Consider the following 23055-nt stretch of genomic DNA (forward strand, 5'->3'; position numbering starts at 1 on the left):
GTTCCTTACCAACTTTGGGTTATGAAGGCAGGTTAAAACACAGTTCAATACAATGCATGTTGCAAATATCTAATCACAAGCAGACAAAAGAAGTCTGCACTAAACAGTGCTCCGCTCTCAGTCTTCTACAAAAATACAGATGGAAAAATGTTTTTTGGCCATTGATGCTACTTGATCATTGCCAACAGCTAGGAATCTAGCAGGATTCATAGCACATGAATACTTCACCAAATTTTCTTGTAGTTTTCCTTAAACTAGTACCAATACCTTTTTTCTTTTATTTTGATTGAGCTTCTGCCAGCCTTTTGCGCATCAACTTTTGTGCATCAACCATTCCTCCAAAATACAGTGACAGACTGCTCAGACCATCTTAAAAGAAAAAACCTCGTGTTGATAGGCTTTGACAGCGACAAGCCTGTAGCTCTCTGTTCCTGTTGGATTTTGATGCCAGGAGAGTTCCCCTAAGTGAAAAGAACTTCTTCAAACTCCCTGGGGGGGTGTTCAGGAAAGCAACACTTGAAATCAGATTTGTCCACTGAATCAACATTACTAAAAGTCTGTTCAAATGCTATAACAAACACATGAAGTACAGCACAGCCAAGTAACTTTACTTTATAAATCATATCGTTTTCATTTCCTGAATTCATAACCACAGTGATGCAACAATGGAAACTTTTGTATGTTTATAAGTTAGATGACCCACAATCGTTCCCTACAGTAAGCACTAGTAATTTCTGACTATTAAAATAATTGTTATATTCTATTGCTATGGTTTGCCTAACATTGTAAGCCAGTTTTCTATTTAACAAACTGTATTACATTGGCAACAAGCTTTCTTACCTTAGCCAACGGTACTGGATGTGATTAATTTCTAACATTCCTTTTGGAAGTCAAAACAAACATCCACTAAGTTTTCTTTGTTTGCCATCTCAACATCCTAAGCAGGCTGGCCTTCTCACAAGTTCATGTTGGTTGTCCCTAATTAACTTTTTTCTTTTTAAAATGTTTGATTTGCATCCAGTCAGATTCTTTCCCTTTAAACTCCCTTTCATCTAACATTAATCCCCAATTGTTATATTTCATTTAAATGACAATCCCACATTATATTTTCAATTAAACTTTCAATTAAAATAGACTGTTCAGACTTACAACAGAAGTCATTGATGTGGCAAATAATGATGGGAAAAATGAAGATACCCTTTACAAAACTCTATATACAAAGTACTGTATGATAGGATGAGATCTTAAGACAATGTCACATCTGATCAAGAAGGCTGGTTTGTAAGGTTCTAAAATATTTAGAGGGATTACTTTAGGGTATTAATTTGTAATCCCTCACTTTTTCTTAAATTACTCTCATCTCAGTATTCTTGTGCTGGTTAGAGGTAGAAGTTAATTTATTCTTTCAGCTTCTGTCATAGATACCTCACCTATGTAGTCAGCAAAACTGCTGAAAAGATACCTTGCAGATTTTCTCAATAAGAGTTCCTTTGAAGGAAAACAAACTTGTGCTTCTGTCGAATAATACACAAAGTAGCTGTGCAAGGTTGGATTCTACTCTTCACACTGCTAACTAATATTCACGCATCTGCTTCACACCTTCAGCATAGTAGCTGCTTTCCAGACACTTGAGAATGGCAGCCTGTTATCTTTCAGGTGGCAGATCAAACTAGATGTGCCATTTAAGCAAAATAACCACAGAATAGCTTGCTGGAAGCAACAACCACACTATGAGGCTCAACGGATGAGATGCAATGAAGAAATTCTGTCTATACAATCTGTTTCATCCATTTCTTTTCATAATTAACTTTAATCTTTGCATCCTATGTCTCATACTTAATTTGTTTAACTGGCTGAAGTCTAGAATGGCCTCCAGCTGTCTAGACCATTGAACTAAGAGTGTAATCCTGCACTAGCTCAAAGTACATTGCCCCAGTTTTTGCTCCCGGAGATTTATGTGAGCAGTCATTCACAATGCTTTCTAGTTTGTCTTTGTAAGGTATTTCCTGTTCTACTTGTTTTAACCGCCTACCTTTTATTCTATCCAAGAATCACCTGACTACCAGTGTATTTACCATAAATATACATCTGTTTTGCCAAAATTTAAGGTTTTTCTTGGTGTAGATCTTCCACCATTTTGTTCTTTTGGTCACTTACAAGGTATAGTTTATGTCCTTCCATGATATTAATTACATTATTGTGTACATTTGCTCCAGTGTGATGAAATATCTACATCTTTCTTTCTCTCTTCCTCTCCCAGACTGTATTTTTTCTTTATTGTGGGTGCATGACCCCATGGTATAAGAGTAGAAAATTTCTTCACATTTCATCTTAACTTTTACATGTACAATCTCTGCTGGAAATTTTACAACATGTTATTTTCTAGAGTCAGTTCTCTGTAGCACTTAGGTAAATAATAATTTAACCTACATGTCTAAGAACATGGTGATTTTATAACAATCACAGTCACAGATTTTGATTTGCTCAGCCAAAACACAACTTATCATAGCTCCTAAGCGGTTTTATGCATTCTTCTACTTTCCAAAATAGAAGATATACCTGAGCTGTGTACACGTGGCTTGAGGTGTATGAGCCAACATTCTCATGGCTTCATTTCACAATTTACATCAACCAATAGTTACTTTGAAATGCCAGTCCCTGAACACTTGAAAAGGTTCTGTGATAAGGATCTAAGGCAAATTAGATGTCTCCCTCTCTACTTCTTTCCAGCAGAAAAGAGACTTGATGCACTAAGAGACTTCCTATGTCTGACTCTATCCCCCTAGTAATTTGGCAGAGGAGGCATGCCTCCAATATATTAAACCTCCAAGTTTCATGAAAATGAACAAGTGTGCAGAGGACTGTAATTCCATTAACGGACCCACTCGCTAAAAGAATGCAGCCCATATCCAAACCTCATTAGAAACTGGAGAATCCACAGAGGGATGTAACAGCGTACACACTTTAACTATGGAAAAGCCTCAGATAATCCTCAGATCAACTGTAAGACTCAAGTCCATTAGAAGTCTGTACCTCATGGAACATTTCCTTCCAGCATTTTTCTCATCTGCTCATTTTTAATGTAGCATCTGCAGATTGCTCATCTTCCTTCTTGCTTCCAACCTTTTTGACTGCTTATCTATATTGTTTAATAATTTTAAAGTTTATTTTCTTGGATTTGTATATCCATGAAGTAAGACATCCTTCTGTGTGTCCCTCCTTCCATTATTAAGCAGTAAAACCTCAATCAAATTTTTAGTAAGTTTTCTTTCTGTTTTTTCTTTTTCTTTTTTTAACCTTTTGATGATACCTGTCAGATCTCTTTATATCCCTTTTCCTCCCAACTAGTCACAAGCTAGGACTTCTGCTTTATCTACATTTTCATACTTTGCAATTTTATATTTACCAGGTTTAAAATCGATCTTTACATGTCCTAGAAAGTCCATCATATTTTCTTTCAGATTATTCTTTCTATCTGATCCTTTCCACTATTCTGTTATCTCCATATATTGTCAGTATCTTTTGAACAGTCTGTAAAGGGATTACTTACTTTCATAACATTGTTACTTCTATTTAAAAGTACAAGCTTGCCACACGTTAATTGTGCAGTCCTCTCCCCTTCAGTTTTAGTCATCTATTTTTTCTTTCTTGGGCCTCTACATAGAGTTATTTCCTCTTTACATGTTCTCTTGACTAATATTTTCAGCTAAAAAATTCAAACACTACCAGTAAATAAAGCTAACACAACACGTCTCATGTCTGCTCAGGAAAAAAAGTTCAACCTTAGTCCAATACTTATCCAGATATAAATTACTCTAGGGAAGTAAACAGGGTAGAGAGACTACTTTTAAAAGAAATAGTGACTGCAAACATCCTGGCTCCAATAGTGAAGACAAAGGTATAAATCTAAGCACAGTTCTGAACAAGATCAACTAAAACACATTAAAAAACCTGGATAATTTATACTTGATCATTAATCATATCTGAGCATCTGTAGAAAAATTTCCTGAAGTTTATCACCTACTTTCAGAGTGTCAGTCTTTACGTATAATCACTTAAAAAAATAAGTAAAGAAAAATAATTATAATTAAAAAAGCAAAATCCCTCCAACTGACACAAAGACGGCAGTGGACAAAGTAGTGGCATCCAAAAATCTAAGTCTCTACCTTTGTATAAAAACATCACACTTGTTTAGATTTTAGAAAAATTAAAGGTATTTGAACTGTAAATAAACAATGAGAAGAAAAACAGGGAAAATTCAGTCTGACCATGGCATCATTGGTAAAGCAGTCAATAAAATATGGACTTCAAAACTCAATGTATTTTGTTACTATGTTTTTGTGATAATTAGGAATGCTGAAATAGAAGTGAGAGTAGCAGTCAGCCACAATATGTATCTCAAACTATAATGATTTTTCATTTAAATTAAAACATTGCAAGGAAGAAGATATACCACTGTATCATATTGAAAAATCATACTTATATTCAATAGTGATTTTCTTCACAGTATTTGGTGTGCTCATTAAATTTATCTAAAATAGCACAGTCCTTCCCAAGAATAGTATCTTGCAAAGGAAGAGTAGGGCTTTTTAAAGCTGAAGTCTCAAACTGAAACTATAATAGTACTCCTAATTTATGTCTAAACATTAAGCCATTTAATATATGACAAATATAAAATTTGTTGCTCAATTCTAGGAAGAAAAAACTGGTGGGATAGATTTATCTGGACATTACTTAAGTGAGCAAGCAGTACAAAATGTAAGATCTGTAGCTGCAGCCCTATTAGGGTACGTAAGCCAGAATGGAAAAGCAGACCTGCATTTTAAGAATACAGTTGGCAATGAGATATGAATTTCCTAAGGTTTCAGGAGAATCATTTGGTAACAGACTGAAGAAAGCTGTATAAAATAAAGTTAGCATAAACAAGAGTGCTCACATACTGAACGAGCTTGTCCGCCTGTAATATCAAATCAAAAGGAGTTTCAGGACACAAAACATTGCTGGCATACAACTTCTTATAGGTCTTAATATTACTACCACACTTTCAATCTCCTTTGAATTAGGGGCTGACTTCCAGAGGCTGCTTCTCAAAATTCAAAGCTTTATTTATTTTAGATAACGTTCATATATTTTTTTAAGGCATTCCCATCACTGACGAAAAATTGCCAAGTATACTTATAAGTACATCATCTGGGCTCTCTACCATATAGAAACATGGATCAAATCTAAGTGGATAGCTGACTTTCTCCAGACACTTTTGGAGTCCGTCCCGAATGGTAAATAACTATCCCTGATTATGATGTTGAATAGAATGGACAGAAGTAAATCAGAGGGAGAGAAAAATTATACCACCAAGTCTAGCACTAATAGAAAAGATAAATAGTTCAGAACTGTTCATATTCTCAGGAGCTGCAGAGTACTACATGCCTATATTTTTTTGACATTTAATGGGTATTTTTCAACTTAACAACCCAGCAATTACTTCAGATCTTCATAGGCTTTACTTAAGCTACTACACACTTGGACCCAACACAATACTCTACTCTCTTTCTGCTGAATTTCAATTCAAAGCAACAGTATAAACCTGGTAATATCAGATTGGAAGAAAATGATCTGCAGTAATTATTAGTAAATTACTTCAGTGCAGCCCAAGATAATTAATTGCTATCAGTTTTGATTGCTTATGGAGAGCTGAAAGTAGCTAGAAAAACAGTATGATGCATTTATTATGAACAGAAAAAACATAATCATTGCTCTCCAGTCTTTACAGGGGACTGTTTTGCCAAGTCTCTTTCCATGGATCTAAAGCGGACATGAAAAGTAGAGAATAACCCTTTATCTGCTATTACCATATCTTGATTGAAAAATATGAATGTCACAATAACTCGAGGTGGTGGGTGTAGATTTCTTCCTACAGACAGATAATGTCTATGGCCATCATGAGAAGCTGGCATTTAGATCTAAATCCTAAATTCTATGACATATGTTTTTATTTTGAGTTTTTCCCCCTCCCTGATTCAAAGCACTGGCAACAGAAATTGCATCAACAGATTTTTGGCATAGCCATGACAGATCCCACATTACAATGAAAAAAAAAATCCCCCAAAAACTGTGTGACATTTTCTCTTTGCGACCAGTGAAAGTCCAGTGTATCAAAACATGACATGCCAGACTTTCGATATTACTGAATACATAAAAACCCCAAAGTGTTGGCATGCTGACTAAGACTGCATTTAAGGTTCAGAGAAATCATTAGATCACTTGATTTGACAATCTGCATAACACACATGAGGCATTTCAGGCGGCATTTCATGTAATCACTACAATGACTCGTAACTGGTAACTCATGGACTCCATTCACTGAGGATTCAAAAAACTGGAGCTGAAGGATATGTGCAACACTCCTGTTTCTCAGAGGTACAATCAGATACTATCCAAAAGTAGGTGTTAGGCATGGGAAGGCTGGAAGAAAAACTGCAGGGAGGATGGAAGCAAAGTAATTTAACATACTTTCACTAATGTTAGCATCCCAAATCAGCTTATAGTACAAACACACACAAAGCCGTATTTTAGGTTGCCATGGTAACAAGCACCAGATTAGAAAATTTTCACCAGATTTAGGTTTTTTGTTTGAAAAAAAAAAAAATAATGACTGTCATGAATTCCCTGGTGTATTCTCTACATCACATAAACAGAAAGCCAGGTCAGAAAACAGATTTAAAATATGGGCTGTGTATATGAATAACCAGTAGCTTTATCCCAAAACACTTGGCCTGATCCATAAAAAACAGTTGTTTAGTTTCACAAACAAACTGCTATTGTTATCACAAGCGTAGAAAAGGGAGAGATGAGCATGTAGCGGCCTCTTTCAGTACACACACATCAACTAGAAAACCTTCTTAGAGCTGTAAGGAGAGCAGACTAGCACAAAAGGCATATCTGAAAAGTGTTCTGCATGTAGATGGCTCCTTCCATTAACTGAAATGATGGCTTTGCTCAGGAGCAAACTGATGAGTATGAGCATCTCACTAAAAGAAAAAAAAAAAGGTGCTAAGGCCAATGTCCTCTACTGTCACGCTTCTCAAGCATGGTGGAAGCGCGTGGCTTTTTAGTTCATCTGATCATATGATCACCCCAGGAGTCAAATACTAGGTACGCTTCCAGGGTCACAACACTAAAAACAGACAGATGTGAAAAACAGTATTTGTCACACCACCCCAACTCACAGATTTACAAAGCCAAGAAAAAAACCAGTCATTCTGGTTAAGTTTTAGCTTTTTTATAATATCACAAAATAAATTCTTTAGCCTTTCTAATACTCTCCAGGCAATTCTGAACTCTTTTGTGATCCCATCAGGAGCTGTGACATCACCTAAGTGTGTTTGCACTGCGCCAGCTGTTGTGTCAATGCCCACAGAATCTAAAACCATTCAGAAATTTTTCTTTGTGAAAAAATATCCAAAACAAAAGCCCCTAATTCATCTATCTTCAACTTTTTTATTCACATCAAGCAACTTAAAATTCTTGGAACATCCCGTTTCCTAATCAGGATTGAGAAGAGAAATGTGGATATTCATGCAGCATTTGAACCTCAACTTTTAAGTTCAGAGCTTATCAATGTGCTGTAATAACACCTTTATGACTGTCAGTTCTGGACATGATTTTGTCTTCTTTCATATAGTTTAAAAGGGAAGCACTACCATACAAGGATAGATAAAAGAAATAAAAGTTGCAAAAGAAACACAGGTTGACTGGAGGACAGGTAATCATATTTAAAATAACACTGATAATTAGATTTTAAGAGTGCTGACTAACACATAGTTAGATACCTCTCATTTATTTGCATGTTTCAGTGCTACTTTACATCTAGTTAGGATAAGAAACTTAAGTAAGCACACAGACAAGTTAAGTAGATACACAAATGAGTATCCGCACATGGCAAGGTAAGTTCAGAAGTGTAAAAAGTAGGTGATCAAGCATAATTACATATTCAGCATACCTAATGAAGTGTCTATAATGATAAAAGCATACAAGAAACCCCTTACCTTGACAAAATGAATCCTGCAAAGTGATAATTTGTAATAAAAACTCTTCTGAGCAACTTTACACTTAAGGCAAAAGGACAAGACTGAAAACTTACTTTAAATACTACATTATTAAACCTTTAAAAAACCCAAGTAATTATGTATTATAAGCTATACTTGTACCAGTTGTACCTGAAACTATTTTCCTGATGTAGAAAGTAATTCTAGAAATAGCCGAGTGGCTCCTTCTTCCTATACCATGCTCTTTATACCAGATTTACTCCATTTGCAACCATGGGCTTAAATTCCAATAATTCATTTTCTATGCTCTGTCATGAAATACTAGCCCACTGAGGCTAAAACTTCAGTCTGAGCATCACTATCAAAGGAACTGGGATAACTTAAATTCAAAAAGGTAAAAGAGGAGACATGAAGTTTAAGGTACCAGTAACCCAAGCTGAGGCTGGAATTTGACAGCTTAAGTATTATCTTTTCTTGCTGTCCATCTGTCAGAGAACTTGCACCTAAAATCCTTTGCCAACTGTGTCAAGTGACTGACCTTTGGTAGTCAAAATGTAAGTCAGGTTTGTGTTAATACTGTAGAGTTAACAGGAAAAACAATCAAAGAAAAAAATACGTATTTTATTACAAGGGCAAGCAGATGCAACACTGACTACATACAAGGAATAGATCTGTTGAGTAAGGTGACATTTTCACATAGTCACTTTTCAAAGTAGAACTACATTTTAAGGGCTTTTGCATATGTTTTACCTAGAGACCTCTGTGATGAAGTGCCAATATCAACTTCCCTTTCTCTTTAGTTGCCAGTTTTATTTGATTTCTTTCTTCAGATATGTGCCAACTAGTTTCAACTTGTTTAACAACATTTTTTTAAAATCAGCTGCCTTGCTGGAATGTTGAACTGATGCATGCGTGGGTGTGTTTATAATACATGCAAAAAATACATTAAAGCAATATAAAGGGTCTGGTTTAAGCATATAAAAGCTTTAAGCATTAAGGCAAAATACTGGAGCAGACACCCCTTTACATATCATAATACCTTACTAAAACAACCACCTAACTTGCATAGAAAGTGTTATGTGGAAGTACTCTGTTCATTTAATACAGCTGTGGTTTATATGGTTGAACTGCAAAACTAATGGAATATCACAAGCCATATTATTCTTTAATGGAAGGAGTTATATTTGCAAAATATTTCATCCTTAAATATCGTAATATGTAATAAAATTATGCAATGCAATATATTTGATTATAATACATATACGATTGTGTACTGATGTGAAGTTCTTTCCAGCCAAATTATTTGATAAAATGTTGATGACACGAGCATAATCAAGCAAGACTATAAGACCAGGATGCCAGATATACTATTAAAGGAACCAAAGCAGCATCCTGATCTGGAAAAGCATTAAGATTTCCTAATGAAGTCAGCTTGAGGTCCAAAAGCTTGCCTCTTTCGGGCCCAAACCTCTTAAGCTGTCATAAGCAACAATTAGAAATCCCTTAGGAAATTTCAGTTGTGTTAACTGGCCTTTCTGTTACATTGTGATTAAAAAAATTATAGGATGAGAATAGACTCCCACATAAACCTAATGACAGAGACAGTTCCCCAACAGCACACACTTCCACCTAACACTGGCGGCGATCACACTAACTGTAAATCCTAGTACTTATGATAGACACTACTTTGTAGCTCCCACAGGAACAAGCCATGGAGTTTGATAAAACATTAAACAACAAATATTAAGGTGTTCCTTCTGAAGGCCCTTTGGGCTTAATTGGATTTACCTTTGACAGTTGATAAAATACCAAATTCTTCTTGTTGTTATCAGGAGAGAATGAGAGGGAAGTGTTAACGGGAAGTTTTTGGGAAGACTTGTAAGATTTTACAGCTCTAACAGTCACTTTAGGATAACTGGATGATCAGCATCATTTTGATAAAGAGCAGCTATTTGTGTAAGTCCTATCTTGTGCTTGGGTGTGACTTCTAGTCCACCAGCACAGTAACAAGCTGGTTTGTAAAAGAGAACTGTTCAGAAGAAACTTATTAAATTCTCTTCCAGGTCTCTTTGTGCCATATCTCTGCCATCTGAATATTTTCACTACCTCTGAAACACGGTCAGATGCTTGTGATCTTCTCTGATGCCTTTGATTTCTACACTTTTCTCCAATATATCTTCTGCAGCAGCTGTCTGAAAGAATCAGTGCAAATTCTTTTGTTGCTTTAAGTGAATTGCCCTAGTTTTCACAGGAAAAGTGAACAAAAAAGCCACCCACACCACCTGCCTGGTCTTGACTTTGGTCAATCACCACTGATTTCACCTGCCTGAACTGTTTAATGATGTTCTGAGGGCAGGGAGAGCACGAGTGTCCTGGTTTTTTTTAATCATTGCTTGATTCTTCCATTATGTGAAAGGAATTAATTTGTTTAAATTAAACTCTTTCGGTTAGTAGAAGGTATCTTGCATCAAAGACATTTTAAGAGTCCTCCAACTCAATAATTCTGCTTGCCTCTGCCTGCCTCACTAAATGAGTGAATTTGAGGGGAAATATATGGTGTTTAAGCTTGTCCAAACCCGACTGAAGATACATGGACAAAAGAAAATGGTAGTCTATGGACTTTTTTTTTTTTTACTTTTCCATTTTTGGCATTGTTTGCCTTTTCCTGTCAGTCACTCAACAGTGGATTGCAAAAGTAGTAACTTGAGATTTTACTCATGCACTACTTCAGCAGAAATTCCTGCTATGTAAGAGTTCATAAGAAGGTCTCAGGGGATGTAAACCAACTAGCAGTTGGCCCAGACTGGCCCTTCATGTTTACATACCTTCCTTTTTGTAAAAAATAAAAAGTTCCCTCAAAGAGTCCTTAGTGATTGCAGACACTGACCTAGCAAGTTGAAAAGATAAAGTGCCAACACAATGAAGTGTTACACATAAAAAGTTGTCTATGCTCATCTGTTACAGTAGTAAGGCTCTACAGACTATTACAAAAAGTCATATCATAGCTTAAAAATAAGAGGAATTCCTGAAATATTACACACCCATTCAGATTCCATGTACTCTCTGGCATCATGTGTCTTTATTGATCCAGGTTTGACCATTTACAGGTCTGTTTATATGCCTTTGGCAAACTTTGGCAGTATTTGATGACTGTGGCTGCATAAGCCCCTGCTTTGGCATGGTGGATCTCATACCCACCTTCAGGAACAACCAACCCATCAGGCACTTACCCACCAGCATGCTCTGCAATGAGGGATTCAGAGGTGACCATTAACCACTGAACAAACACGAGACCCCTGAGTTCAGCTTTGTAGTCTGATGGTAGCTTAACTCTTGCCCTGACTTTTGCCTAATATTTGAAATTTTCATGCCAATTTGACTGCTTCAATCTCAGTTACTTGAGCACAATGCTTTCTGCATCCTTCCAGCATGCAAGGGCACATATGCCATCTGACATAAAAGCACTCAAAGTACTTTGTCATCACAGTTATAATTTAATTTAAATCAATTGCAAAGCTTCACAGAGAAACACACTCTCTTCTAATAAAGACAGTAGACTAACACTAAAATGGTTTTAGTTCAGTCAGACGTATTACCACAGGTATTAGAAGATAACACTGTAAAGCATTTCTCCCAATACCCATATCTAACCCTCATCCAAATGGATACTTAGTTACTACTATTTTACTAACACTACTGTACAGGATACAGCTATGACAAAAGAAGACATCCCAGATGTAAGAATTAAAAAGCACATTTGATGTAACAGGGAGGAAGGTTTAATATGTATTCCACTCCTGGTTATGTCAGAGTTAAATTTATGTCAGCACTATCAATATGTGAAGATGTTAATCAAAACCAACTTTTTGTTTTTGTGTTTTAATGCAATGAATTGGAATGAAATTTTCGTAACCACAGATTTTTTCTCAAATTTACATTTTTTGTTTGCGATAGTGTGAAATACTTACGTCAATTTATGCTTAATACCATGTCACATAAAAATATACCTACTTAAATGACAGAATGCAAAAAGAGGGGAAATAAAAACCTCAAATGATTTCATGCCATGCAGACCACTTACTTTTTCTAATTTATATGTCTGCCTTCAAAATATGTAGCTTATGTTCTAAGCTAAATATGCAAAGCTAGATGTATATGACTTTATTTTACATTTAGTTCTGTGGAACTCAGAAATTAGTTCAGGGATCAGCAACTTGCATTTCATTAATGAATACGCAACACTTCCCACTTTCTTCCACGGCCATCTTATTTTGATTCTTGAAAAACAAAACCACTTTCAGTTTCAGCAGAAGACATTAGGCACTCAGAATGTATTGGTCAGGTGTCTAATGCAATATACTTATTTTTTAAAACTCTAGTCATTGTTATTCAAACATTTTTTATCCAAGTGTCAAATACAACTGAACAGCAGACTGGATTCTTCAGGGTCAAACAAAAAAAAAAAAGAGCTGCACAACCTATTTGCTAAAAAAAGGAAATATTTGGGAGGGTTGGAGGGGAAGAACCTCCAGAAAGGAGTCAACAACAGATGGTAGATAAAGGAGGAAATAATCCATAAACCCTATCTGCATAAACAAAATAAGACATTGTTTTCCATGCAGAAGCTCATAGCACTTTTCCTACTAGACAAAAACACTGGTGTTTTAGCTGTGGTGGAAAATTAACAAAACAAAACCAAATAGAACAAGCCTGAGATCAAGGTGCTAAGAACAGCCTGGATTCAGAGTCTGGCCTGCAAGCAGAACACATTTAAAAGAAAGAGTCTACTTTCTGCTGAACAACAGTATCTTGGAAACACATACTCAAAGTTAAGTGATAAAATTTTATTAGAAAGTCTTTACCCGTCTCTTTATGATACTCAAAAAGCTGTGGAAATATTCATGTCAGATGATTACAAATGAAATGAGCAGAAACAAAGATGATGTGCCTGGGGACATCAGAACCTGATGAGCCTTTGCTGTACTGCAGATGTGAGTAATAAGAAAAAAACGTTCCCTAAACTCTCCTCACAGATACTACTAGTTACCACTCTATGCTATTTTAATTTAAGAAATCAACATAAATGATTGAACACCTACAATTTGATAAATTAATGAATAAAAGTTTCAGGACAGTACTGAATGCAGTCTGAAAGTTCTTCTATTTTTCACTGACAGTGTAGCAAAGTATAAAGCTATATATTTTTAATTAAATAAATATTCTTTGGTTTTCAAAGACAGACAATTTATTTCTGGGAAGGCTAAAAACCTAAGTCCAAACAATCATTCTTTTATATTTTAGGTAGCAGATTAAAATAGCATCCACATAATGATATGAGCACTTCCTTTTTAAGGAAAGTCCATTGGCTGCGGCAAAGGCAGGCAACAAAATACGGGTTAGGAGGAAGAGCATGGGAGAGGGGGCACACTGCAGTCTCCCTGGCTGCCACCGCAGAAACCCCTGGGGTAGGCAGGGGCAGACGGAAATATTATCCTTGTCGAGGTAGACCAGGGTTCTCGGGTAAAGCTGTTACAAAAAAGAGACAAAACTGGTAAGTAACAATTACGTAGGATAAATGGAGAGTGGCAGAGCTCCCCTAGCTTCCCCAGGACCAGTGCAGGGGATACACCAAACTGAAGAGGGGAAGGTAAACATACTTCAAAGGAGAAATGCATCTCTCCTCCATTCAGCTTTCAGTTGAAGCTTGGACACAGGTATGGCTGGATAACTGGGCTTGCAGGGATGGAAATGTCAGTGGCTTGCCAGTCATGCTGGAGACAATAGAGAATCATGCTCACAGTATCAACTAGCACATCCTGAAATAAATTACAGAAAACCTAAAATACCTCTTTGAACTCAAAAGAACCAAAGAATAGGTGATGTGGTCACTAACATCAGACAAGAGTCCACACTTCCAAGCCACATCATACAGGAAAACAGGGACTAGCAATAATTCAAGTCTGTATAAAAACAGGGCCAGATCTCCTGGCTTGCGCACCTGTATGAGAACTAAATCCATCATCTCACAACTCCCCATTAAAACAGCCCAGTCTGGACCAAGACAAAGTCATGCAAGAATCAGTTTAAAAAGAACAATCTTTCCCAACTTGGAAAAGAAACAAATTAAACCCATGTGTTACATAAGAAACAAGTGGTTCTATAAGCAGCTGAAAGAGTAAAACTCAGGTTTCTGTAAAACGCAGATCTGTGTCCTGCATAGATTCTCTGGTATCTAGCACAGGATGAACTTGTTTTTCAGGAGAGCACTCAGAGATGTTGAAGTTGGACAAGTGTCAAAATTTATAGCTAGTACGGCACACGGGCAGACACACACGTGCAGAAAGCACCATCACATAAATTTTGTTTTCTTAGGAAACCATGTTCAAAAACAATCCCTCAAATGATATTTATTTTAAAGCAAAACCTCATCTGTAACATGACAGCAATAAAGAAGGAAATATCATGTATTTCAATAATGAGAGTTCTTGCTACATTCCTGAGACAAAAAATCTAAAAGTTTGTTTTAGGGATTAGGAAATTTGAAGTAAAAAAGCCTTGCTGTGATTTTCTAAAGTCTAAAGAATAAAGTACCAGGAATAGAGGAAGCATTGAAATTCATAACTGTTTTGGTAACCCAGAATCCAACTCTCTTAACTTATCTGAAACTCATAATCTCCTCCCTGTACTAAATTAAAAAGTATTGTACAAAAAAAAAAATAATATTCTTCTGTGCTTTCAGTTGATCAACCAATTGAAAGGAGCTTCTATACAGAACCTAAGAACTTAAGTATCATACTTCCTGATATTCAGTCACATTGGGACATTTGGGTTCAGAGAGGAGAGCAAAATGATATATATCACTGTTTCACTCCATAATGATCATGTCTTATTTAGTGTACAACAGCAGGAAAACAAAAAAGCTCACAATAATAATGTCAGATATTTTTAGTTAGTTCCAAACTAATTTTTAGTTAGTTCCAAAATTTGGAATTTTTTATAACAGTTAATTCAAAAACAGAGATTGTGGGAGTCTCAACTGCAAAATTACCATGCTCAACTGGTTTGAAAAGTTACTAGTTTTAGATTTTTCAGGTTTCAAAATGTAACATTTCAACTATTATTTGAACACCTTTGTTTCACCTTCAATACTACCTTACTGCAGAGAATACTAAAATAATCTTTTCAATATTAAAAAAAACCCAAAACACTGAGCTTTTCAATAGCTTCACCATTAAAACTGACAGGTTCTCATAACATATTTCAGTTTCAACTTTTTTTTTTTCTTTTTTATATAAAGAACTGTTTCAACATAGTAATTTGGGGGATTTTTTCAACTTTATCCAAGACCAAAGCAACCCAAGTTTCTTGACCACCATATCCCAATATGGCACTCAATATGGAAGAAGAAATAGCATGCAGTAGGTGCAATGTCCCAACCAAAAAGACACCTGTCAGTAGCATGTTTACAGCTACAATTAATCCAGAAGCTGCAGACACACTATTCTTAGAGCACACAGTGACATGGTTAGGCACTGTTCACTAGTTGCCCAATTAATCTATTTAAAAGTTTCATCAACAAAATAGTTGAGACAAGAAATTATTATGTTAAGACTGGTGAGATATAGAGTGCCATTAATTTTAATTATTAGTAATCTGAGAGATATTTAACAGTGTTTAAGGTTTAATCCATTTCTTTCTAGCTCATAAGAATCAAAATAAGTTTGTACTAGAAACATAGATTTATTGTTTTTTCATCTTAAAAATCATTCAGACACTATTGGCAAAGAAAACAGCCATTAGCGAAGGGGATGTGCCTACATAGGCAAGAGCTCAAGACCCTACTGTAGCAATAAGAAACTCCAAAATACAGAAACAAAGATAAGGGACTACCCAGTAGTTACAATCTGAAGAAGTTGTGGGGGTAGAGGAGAACAAAGACCTATACTGATTATTGATTCTTAGTCAGCATCACCATGCTCCTAACAGGAGGGAGGCAATCACTCATTAATAAGAGTCAAGAGTAACACCAACAATTTTCATGGAGGTTTGACCATGTGGTTGTAGCTTCGTTTCTTCCTGTTTCTTCCTGCTCCTCATGGCAATTTCTTTCAGAATGTGCTTCACACATACACTCCATAGAACTGAGGAGCACACAGAAAAAATGTGAGAATTCAGGCTCCTTACAAGATGCCACAAGAAACATACTACGTCAAGTGTTTAGCATATTGATCAATGTTCACCTAGCATTATTGTTCTTCTGCACTGGAAATGACATTCAATTATATGTTAAGAGAAGTCTATGGGCTGACCTTCTCAAGGAAGCAGCTTGCAACTTGAGACACAGCTCAGAAATGTATACTCAAAACAAAAAGGCTTAATAAAGGTCAAAGATTCAGATAAATTTTGCACTTTTGGCATAAGCATTAGGTGTGTCAGAAAGTATTCAAAATAACCTCGGTCACTTTTATGCTCAAGTAAGATCGATTTGTAGCATTAAATACATCTCTCCTAGTATCTTTAGTAACTATATTTACATAATAAGCATGCTCTGTGTGTCACAGAATATTATAGAACTACTATTACTTATTCAAGGATCTGAATTCTCCAGGAAATTATATGGGGCCAAACACTATTATACAGTTTTTCATAAGAATTTATGGCAGAACTTCAACTACTTTCCTGTTAATGAAGTATCCAGTTTTTTCTTAAAAACACTAATTTTATCTTAAAAACACTAATTTTCAGAAATTAGAAACATGTGACATTAATGACTCCTGCATACTGCCAGAAGCTAAATTGCAGTCTTTATAATAAGAAAGATTAGTATTAACTTACGTCACAGTAAATCAGTTAGATCACAAAACATGAAAGTTTCCACAATCAGAGTTGCAAATGCTAAAGCCTTTATCAACCAGCCATTCACAGCCCTAAGAGCCAGAGAACACCTATTCTATAAAACATTCAACGCAGTACTTTTTTCGAGTTCAAAGTCTGATCAAATAGCAAGCACTTGCTTTCTTACCTAGAGCTCAATTCTATGACCTCTTCAGCTTAACCAAATAGTTTCCCCACTGCAGAATGTTGGGCCCTAAGGATTTTAGTACTTCTTTCAAACACCACCAAGGTAAGGCTATTTTTAAAGAGTACCATAACTAATAGTTAAGCCTTAATCCCCACATGAATAGCACTAAATAAAATTTTATTAGACCTCCTAAATTCACATAGTAGTCATTGGCATTATTTAGGGTGTCTAGATTGACAAGGAGATTCATACTTTCACTGCATGCAATACCCATTACATACTACATTTTAGAAAAACACACCCATATATAAGATCCACACATAATTCTACATACGTGCAAATAGTATCATGAGGCTAACTGTATGTAACATTTTAGCAGAAGTATTAATGCTCACCATGTTCAGGCCTGCCCATGTGCCCATCTCAGACTCCCTAGCAATGCAAAAAGCTCTTCGCAAAACAGCTTTTCTTTTGGAAAATGACCTTTTCTTTCATGTCTCCAACCCAAACTACACACGCACACAAAGTTCAATGTGCACCACGTTTAAAATGTGGTATATAGGACATCTCAGAGAACACAAACACTTCAGAGAGTCATCTGGGTGGTTCTTAAACTCACTCCCAAGTTTTGCTGAGTTGCCTACAGACAATGCAAAAGCAAGCGTGTGTGATTATGTGTAGACAAGGCAGGCAAAGGAAGGATTCATTACAGTTTACCACATTTTTTCCTGTAGAAGATTTTTTTCTTTGTTTTTTGGCAGTTTGTTTGTCTGTTTTGGAGGCGAGTGCACAGGTGCCAACTCTTTAAACAACTCTGAAAGACAACAGTCAAAAACTGGAAGCTGCTGAACTTCCAGGAACGGTAACCTGCAGCTGAATGTGGCAGTGCACAGCTACAGAGCATCCTACCCAGCCAGCAAGCATGCTGTGGGGTTGGGGGTTGCAGAAGGCAGGCCCATGCCATGAGTGGGGCAGTGACCGTGCCACCGGTGCTGCCTGCAGCTGAGCTCCATGAGAAGATGACTGATCCCTTAACCCAGCTGTCGTTGTCATGTGTCAGCTCCTTCCCCCAGCATGCCAGAGGTTTCCTCTCCCAACAATCTGCTGAAATAACTGCTTGAATAATTACTTGCTTATTTAGTTCAGTTAGAATGGTTTGGGCTAGCTTCAACATCAGTAGTATGCTTTTTAAATTATTTTTGTAATTTTGTTTTTTGAATTTTTTTTAATCCTACAGACAGAATGGGGGTGATAAGCGATGACATGTTATGCCACAGGTGTTAACTTGCAGCAGGGATAGTAGTGGGGAAGTTTGGGGGTGGGAGGCAAGCAGGGTAAGCGGAGGGAGCTGGGGGTGCAGGCCAAGCTCCCCCTGCCCAGCTGCAGGAGAAGAGGGCCAGCAGCCAGACACAGGGAGAAGGAGGAGGGAAGGGAAAGGCTGAAGCTCACTGGCAGGTACTTGCAGCGACCCAGCACCAGCAAGATGGCTCAGGGTCTTCAGAGTTAGGCCAGGCATAGAACTGGGGTCCTCAGCAGGGATGTCAGCAGAGCAGTACCATGTCCCACAGCTATGAGCTGGCCCCCAGCTTGATGAATGCCAGAGCAGTTTGTAGCCAATAATGTCAAAGAGCTGTTACTGTGTTAGTCCCCATCTTCAGGAGGAACCAGCAGCTAATGTCAGTCATTGAGCACAAAGCCACACAATTAGCAACTCTGTTGAGAGGGACCTAGACAACTCCAGTGACAAAGTCCCTGATCACTGGCTATCATATTTAATAGAGCACTTTAAAAGTATTATTTAATATCTTCTGAGATTTAGGACATAGTGTTACTATGGTTATAAGCTCATTTGCTTTCTTCCCCTTGCAGGCAACAAATGAAAAATAGAGCAGGAGATCGTCTTGTTCATGGGTATTAACTGGTCCAACTCTGGATTCTCTTAACATAATTCTCTTTCTCCATAGTCAATGAAGGTTTATTAAAGGCTAGAAGAAAATAAAGCATTCTGAGTAGATAGGATGGGGGATAAACTTATTTTTGCTAATTGAGATGGAAAACTTTTGAGGCCCAGTTCCCACCTTAAGCTGCTTACTAAGTACCTTGCCAATCTTTAAAACTGTTACAACTAGATTTATACTACCTTGCCAGACAAAATACACACGGAATTAACTGGAATGATCACAAATGCTTTTTTTTTTTTTTTTTTTTTTTAAAAAAAAAGCAACTTACCCAGTTGCCAGAACTATATTTAAAATAGAACATCTACCAAGAGCTTTATATGGCCCCCATAATTGCTGTGCACCTATCTGAAACCAATCAAAACAAGAAGTCTACTTAGGAATATGGTTGAGAGATATTTTAATTCATAAATAATATAAGAAACTGCCTGGGGAGGATTTTAAAAGGGCGTTTGTTGACACGGGTAAGAAATTTTGCACTAGTGAATAGAAACAGTTGAAAACAATGCAAGCTTCTTTGGATAATAGATCATTTTATTGTTCAGTATAAGTATTGTAAAGAAAACCAAAGAGACTGAAATTATTGGCTCAGTTTAGAAATTATAACATTGAACAAATCAAAGTAAAAAATAAAAGCCCAAAACAATACTGGGAGATGAGAGGTCTGGTCAGGTTTTACACAGACTATCCAAACAGCTGGAAAAGATGTTGATTCTCTGAGGGAAATTTGTAATGTATTTGACTCATGTTTTTGTGGAGCTGCAGATTATCCTGAGGGGTTTGAAAGAAGGAACATATGCCAAGAAGTTAAGAACATTATCTGGAAAATGATAGCATTTTAGTAGTTTTCCAATATAGCCAGCAATAGAATCTAAAGTTTAAAAAAAAAAAAAAAAAAGTAAAACAAGAACTGGTGAGGTGGTCAAAATGAGAGATTACCTATTGATGAAGGGGATTCTTCTGCTTTGTTTTCATGAAATACAAGTAGGCTCACTTTTTCAAAAACTAGGTTTTCTTTTCAAAAAATGTTTTCAGGATTAAATTTTTAAAAATATTATCAATTCCTTCCTAATTTTCACAATTTTACATCCATTAAAACGACAGAACAGAATGAAATTCGTCATTAATACAGCTCTTACTGGTTTGTTTTTTCAAGTCACATATGTAGTACACGTTGTAAGTGACAGACTACCCTTAACATGTGTAATACTGTCTTCACAAGTAAATCTGTTTTATAATGATTATGACTTTACAAACTATTTATTTTTAGAGATTTGCAATATGCTCCCTCTCACCATTTTCAAGTACTTTATGAAACTGGTAATTACAGAGATATTTTGTGTCTTTCTGCAATTACATCTTCTTCTTTTAGAAGCCAGCTTCATGTAATTAAAGATGGGGCTGGAAAGATTCACAATGTCACTTTTCCAGACAAAGGTTGTTGTCCTTCCTTAAAAACGGTGGCTGAAATTTGTGAAGTGTCAAACCAAGATGACTATTGTGTGTCATCTTATTCATTGTTTACTAATTATTAAATTAGTAACAAAGGTAAATATTCAGAAACTAGTCCAAGTTACTGCTTCTTGTCCTAGTGATAAGGTTTGTGGTTTTTTTAATTCTATTTCAGTAATCTAGAATTTAATATTGCGGGGTGGGGGGGAATATACCAGATACTTGTGGAAGGATCATGCAGAATTTGCAAACATCTTTGGACTGACAGACTGACAAGCTTCTGCAAGAAGGGATGTGCCCGATGTACCTGACCGACCATGAGGTGGGGAGGCATGTGATGGATGCTCAGGGTTTGGTGTGGGGTACTGTGCCCCAGCAGGGTCCCCAGCCACAGGGCTCTGGGTGTCATGCACATGTCCCCTGGCTGCACGGGTATCACAGCCTCATGCACCAACAAGGCCGACAAGGAAATTAAACCATCGCCCAAACAACCTTGTTCAGCCTGATGGGAGATACAGACAGTAAGACCGTGACATTGAGACAGCAAGTAGCACCAAGATCAAATGCATTAGGAGTGATTAACATGCAAGGATTCAAAATTTCATGATTCCAAGAGCAAGAAACTTGACAAATCTCAGTATGCTGGAGCGGGATGCACGTTCTTTCTGAGTCAGACAAGTAACGAGAGTTCATCAAGTCACTGATCAAGCTGAACCCAGCTTTGTACACAAAACCTTTTGATCCCCTTTTAGCATGGGAAGAAGCCTCCAGCTGCCCTTCCTGGTCCAGGCCGCCGGGGGGGTCTGCACCAGCACATGGGGGCTCCTGGCACAGCTGGGATCCTCATGGGTAGGTGGCTAAACCTGCTCTTCACTGGTAGACCCATACTGGTGGACTAACCAGACGTGTGGCCCAAAGGCGGAAGCATCATTGCGAATACCAAATCTGAGACAATTTCAGAAAGACAAGCACACTGAACGAGGTTGTAAGAGCTCTATTCTGTTCCCAGAAAAATTCAAAAGCGTTTTTGTCATTAATTGTATTTGGAGGACATAGCTCTGCAGAGAAGTAATCAAGTTCAAATTGTTTGCAAGCTTAACAGTTTTAAGGCTGAATGATGAACACATCCAAACCTACAGGGAAAAATTCTACTTGCTCTTTTAGTCCAAAAATGACAATTAGAGTTTAAGCGGCACAGTTGAGCAGATCCAAACACCAGTTTAAAATTCAGTCCAGAATCCAGAACATAGCAGCCAACTGAAAAGTATCTGGGGATGTCCAGATCAGTCCAAAGAATTCAAACCAGCATTTACTTAATAATCATAATAAATGTACAAAAGCATGTTAACCCAAAGGCCAAAAAAGTAATTGTATTTACCAGGATACAAAATTCTGACCAAATTCTACAGCAAATCAGTCAAATTTGAGAAAGTCTGGAACTGGTTTTTCACTTCACCTTGAAAAATTACTAATTGAGCAGCAGCATTTCAATTTTGAATAAAATCAAGTAACAAACATGTAATGAGAAGACTTCTGTTAGAGTGGAAGACCTCAATCTATTTGAAAGTCACAGTTTGGTTTTTTCCCAACACCAAAATAAAGGACTGCAGATTCACAAACAAAATCTTTAAAACTGAAACATTTTTCATATGTCCTTAATTTAAACCATATCTCAATTTTGGATCTGTTACAGAAGCGGAGGCAGTCTTTTTAAGATGAGTTTAAACCCTTATGCACAAATATTTCTCCATTTCAGTAATCAGGCGGGTCTGTTTTAAGACAATAAGACGTGACAGGTAGCACATTTGCGGGAGATCAGTGAGTCCCTTGGTTGCTCTGCAAGATGCAGGTCTAAAGGCAGAGTGACATCAACCAGCCGAGCAGTGCGGTAATCCCCTGGGACTAGCTGTCATGTCTCATTGTCGTTATGAAAGAAAAATGGTAAACAAGGAAGCCAGTCTGCAATTATGAATTTATGGATGTTTGTTAATGAGTATCTCAGACCTAGTCAGACAGCTCCTTTTGGAGTATTTTTCAAATTTCATAGGCTGTTTCAGAATAGTCCTTCAAAACTGATTAAAAATGCCACCATCATTAGATTATATGAGAAAAAACACATTAATATGTTAACACAAATACACTCTGAAAACCTGCGGAATACACCCCCCCTGTAAGTTTCAGGCATCAGCTCTTTCCAGTGGACAAATAATCCAGGGATGAAAAAAAAGAGGAGAGGGAGAAAGGGATTTAATTCACAAAGGCACAAAAAAGAATGACCCAAGAGGACTCTGAGGACCAAATTTAATATATTTCTGGTTTAAGCCACACAGACAAAAATGAGGTATCAGAAATCATACATTGTGATTTATGCTAAAGGAATCCTCAGAAAAATCCCCAGACAATTACACAAAAAGATAATGAGGATAAGATGATACAATTTAAATGCAGATCACCCAGACAGACACCCTCTCGGTCATTTAGTATGTCCAGACAGATGGTTCTTGCAGCAGTTCTCTTACCCTGACTATCCTTAAAATCAGGGTAATCACTTGGATGAAAAATAACCTAAAGGCAAAAC

At 36.8% G+C, this 23055-nt stretch overlaps 1 protein-coding gene across 5 annotated transcripts in view; it reads right to left on the bottom strand.

Annotated features, from left to right (window-relative positions):
* ARL15 (ARF like GTPase 15) overlaps nucleotides 1-23055 on the bottom strand; it is a 227988-nt gene that overhangs the window by 38225 nt on the left and 166708 nt on the right. The window contains exon 8 of one of the 5 annotated variants that reach the window (XM_074812238.1): nucleotides 13703-13861. The exons of the other annotated variants lie outside the window; for them this stretch is intronic. Within the exon in view, the coding sequence (XP_074668339.1) occupies nucleotides 13739-13861 (123 nt within the window). The 3' untranslated portion in view covers nucleotides 13703-13738. The remainder of the gene's footprint in view (nucleotides 1-13702; nucleotides 13862-23055) is intronic. 5 annotated transcript variants of the gene reach the window in all.

This window comes from Strix aluco, chromosome Z, assembly GCF_031877795.1.
Source record: "Strix aluco isolate bStrAlu1 chromosome Z, bStrAlu1.hap1, whole genome shotgun sequence".
NCBI classification, from domain to species: Eukaryota; Metazoa; Chordata; class Aves; order Strigiformes; family Strigidae; genus Strix; species Strix aluco.